This window comes from Malus sylvestris, chromosome 15 (assembly GCF_916048215.2).
Source record: "Malus sylvestris chromosome 15, drMalSylv7.2, whole genome shotgun sequence".
Lineage (NCBI taxonomy): Eukaryota > Viridiplantae > Streptophyta > Magnoliopsida > Rosales > Rosaceae > Malus > Malus sylvestris.
Genome location: NC_062274.1, coordinates 21960544 through 21964471, shown reverse-complemented (window position 1 = coordinate 21964471; position 3928 = coordinate 21960544). Strand labels below are relative to the sequence as shown.

The window sequence follows — 3928 nt, the reverse complement described above, 5'->3', positions numbered from 1 at the left end:
TATTTGTTAATAGCTCTTCCTTAGTTGTTAAGTTACCAGACTAGGTTATAACGGATACATAATTGATTATGCTACCTTGAGAACTCATTTGCTGTCGATGTTTTGCCTGCATGCAAAGTCTACATTTTATTCATAGGATTTGCTCACTATGATCATTAGAGAAAAACAACGGTAGTTTAGCAGTATTAATTATTTTCCTTCCCTGACATCGCGTAACAATTATGTTCTATATCCTTAATCACGTTATCATGTGAATTCCAAATTAAGATGAATTTCAAATCAACAAATTATGAATCATAAGACTTTTGCCATGCTTTTCTCGGCCAAAAGTATACTGTTTTATTTCAAATTCTGTTAACAAAATAAAATCTATCGAAAATTTATTTCATGGGAAAACCATGATTTGAATTTGTAAAATGAAAAAAAAAAAAAATCCAAGACGTACATTTTGTAAACGGAAATTTATTGAAGGCACCAACGATAAACTAATAGATGAATTAGTGAATTTTTGTAAACATTGTCATTCATCGGAATGAAGAAAGGGTGAGGAAGGGATGATTAAATATACAGTTTAGTTGAAAATATACAAACTGGTTCTACTAAAAACAATACAAAACTAGTTCTACTTGTATTTTAAATTGATTTTCAAAAAATAGTTGATGATAGGTTGGATTAATTATAGCAATAAAGATACCTATTGAATTGGCATACAATTTTAAGACCGATTCTGCAAAAATTGTCGATGGGGGTTTAGCTGATGGCACACATTAATTTTCTTTGAAGTTGTGTGGGCTGGGCTATGATAACAAACATATTAAGGGTATCGTTGATATTTTAAAAAATTATTTTCATGTTCTTAGGATGAGCTTTAGGTGTTTTTGTGCTTTCGTCTCTTCTTAAAATGTTAACTATTGAAATTTCTTGAAATATTATATATATTTTTGTCTCCATATGTAGTGATCCCTTGAATAAAAGTTCACATTAAATACTAAACAAAATAAAGTATAAATTTTGTTTAAAGTACACATTAAAGACTAGAATTAATATAGAACCTAATACCAGATTTTAATTCATATGTAGTGATCCCTTGAATAAAAGTACACAGTAAATATTAAAACAAAACTAAAGAATAAATTTAATTTAAAGCACACATTAAAGAATTAGAATTAATATGTAACCTAATACCAGATTTTAATTAAATTTTAATTTTTTTAAGAATTAAAGTTCAAAAACTCATAGTCATAATCATCATGATTCATGATCGTCCATTATAACAGAAACGTCGTAGTAGCTTAATTTATATGTAACTTCATAAAAACAAGAAACCAAAAAATAAAATAAAAATAAAGAGAAAAACACTTGAGAAAAGAAAAACAAACTAAGCAACAGTTTAAATAAGTAATCTTCAACATCTTCATGAGTTGATCATCTTGTGAAATCATGGACAAGGCTTGGCCTGTCAGTGACGTTGAGGCGCCAGGACAGGAAGGGGATGCCGTTCATGTCGTTTTCGTGGTGCACGATGTCGTCCTCGATGAACCGAAATTCGTTACCAAAGCATGCCATTTTCTGGGTCTGCGAGTGCGGAATCCATGAGTTGTGGTGGTGGTATCCGTTAGACTCCATTCCTACGACACTCGAACCACCGCCGTTGGCTGCTGCCGCAGTGGCACGTCTCTCTTCTTTCTTGAACCGAATGCCGCAGGCATTGCACAGTGACTAAAGTAGTTACAAAAATAAAAAACAAAAAATAATTAGTACATGTAAATAAAAATTAAAGGAAAAAAAAGTGCTTAGGAAAAAGGGAAAATCATTGGTGGGTTGACTACTTGGGAATAGGTAATAATGATTACAGACAAGAAGCTTAAAATCCCATCATTTTATTTCGATAAACTGGTAATTAATCACATCATCACCAAAATAAAATACAAAACAAAAATGGGAAATGGCGTTATTGTAAATTTGGTACATACCTTGGGGCCTCTTGGACCGTTTCTCCAGAGAGGTGTGGAGGTGGTGTCACAGTTAGCGCAGCGGCGAGCGAGAAGGGGATCGTTATTACCACTGACAGCGTTAGTAACGCCGTTGATATTGCCACCGCGGCTGCCGTTCTTGTGATGGGAAGACGGAGATGACTTATTGGCCTGCAACAAGTCCCAGCAGAAGTTGGAAACGCAGTTACCGGAGCGCCGCTCGCCGTTGCGCTCACGCCTGTCGTCGGAAACGGCCTCGTTGTCGGTCAAACGGGTCGAGGGAGTTCCTAGGGAGAGAGTGCAATCGACGGAGGACGATGGGGATGCGAACGGGTACATGTGATGATGATCGTACGATGTTTCGTGATGAATATGATCGTACGGCTTGTGGTGATTAGGCATGGAGAAGAGCATGGAGAAGGAGGAGTTGGATTGGGTATGGTGAAGGACACCGCACGAACATGGACCGCCGACCATGTTGCCGCCATGTGAAGAGCCACTACTGCACCTATGCATGGTTTTTTTTTTTCTATTCTATTTTTCTTCCTTTTTTCAATGGGATTCGAGTAAAAGTTGGATTTTTTAAATGGGTTTTCTGAAACTGGTTTTGCTTAGAATTGAAAAAAAAATGTGAAGAGAGTGGGAGTGGGAGATATGGTGGGTTTATAGTTAGGAGAGTAGAGAGAGAAAGTGAGGAGAAGGGTAGAAGTACAAGAGCCAAATAGCGAAGTGAGAGCGATATGTAATGATAAATGTGTGGAAATAATACTTGGGGGAGAGAGGAGGTGAGAGCTGAAAATAGTGTACGATTTCAGGGAAGAGTTTTGGGGAGGGGGGGGGGGGGGGAACGGAAGTGAGGAGGAGGGTTGTCTGGTAGCTTTATAAGCTAATAAAAGGGCGAAATACCAGTCAGCAGCTGCAGTCGACGTTGTCGTGAAATGCAAATAGAGTGTATTATATATAGTAAGTGAGAGGGTGATAAAGATGGAGACAGAGAGGGACCCAAATTTGCATGTTACAGAGAGAGAAAGGGAGAAAAGAGATGGACCAAGTAGACTGAGTCACGACTCACATATATAGTCAGTGTTGTATAATCTTCTAGGGCATCAACAAGTGTACAAGTATATCAGTAGTGGTGTATGTGATGGGATTCTCACATATTTTGCTGGCTTACAGCCACCCATAAATTTCGAAAAAATTTCTTCACATATTATTAAAATTATTTTGCTTTGTGGCTTGTGTTTTGCTTAGAAGCAGTACATTTTATATTAAATTACAGAAAATTGCTCAAATTCAGATGTATTATTCTAGTTAACTTAACTAAATTCATGTTTTATTATGTAATGTTACAACTTAAAACACCACAAGTTCTCCAGTATGAAAATCATACTATAATATGGTATTGGAGTCTACCACTGTGCGGCCTGTGCCTATGAATAACATGAAAAACGACATCACAAGGCTCAAATGCTATGCGATATTACAGTTTACCAAAAATATTTATTTATGCTCAACCTTAATATATAAAGTTGTTGTCCAAGTATATTATAGCGTGTAAATTCGTAACATTATTCAACATTTTAACGACCCAACTTGAGTTTTATTCCTTTAGTATGAACTCAACTATCAACCACATACATGATATCATGTGCATTAGTGAACTTTAAGAAATAATTTTCGGCCATTGTTTCCTTTCACACCTCCATTTATTTTTTAACATAATAAACATAAAACAAAATTATATAAGTGTTCACAAGAAAACGAATGTCATCTCTCAAAATTTATATCATAAATAAATTCAATTACACACAAAATTTATAGTTTTTATAAAATTTTGAATATCCAAAAAAATGTTTAAATGAGGAGTAGGGGAGAATAGGAATAATGGGGTTTGGTGTTTTGGTCATGGGGGTAGTCAACAGAGAGCCCACGTGACCAGCGGGAACAGTCTTCTA

General features: G+C 35.7%; 1 protein-coding gene across 1 annotated transcript; it reads right to left on the bottom strand.

The window, feature by feature from the left end:
• Positions 1-1242: 1242 nt before the first annotated feature.
• Positions 1243-2887, bottom strand: LOC126604813 (GATA transcription factor 18-like). Its single transcript, XM_050272124.1, has 2 exons — positions 1974-2887; positions 1243-1719 (listed from the first exon to the last, which is right to left on the bottom strand). The coding sequence occupies exons 1-2, from the start codon at positions 2487-2489 to the stop codon at positions 1426-1428; spliced, it is 810 nt and encodes a 269-aa protein (XP_050128081.1). The 5' UTR covers positions 2490-2887; the 3' UTR covers positions 1243-1425.
• Positions 2888-3928: the final 1041 nt, after the last annotated feature.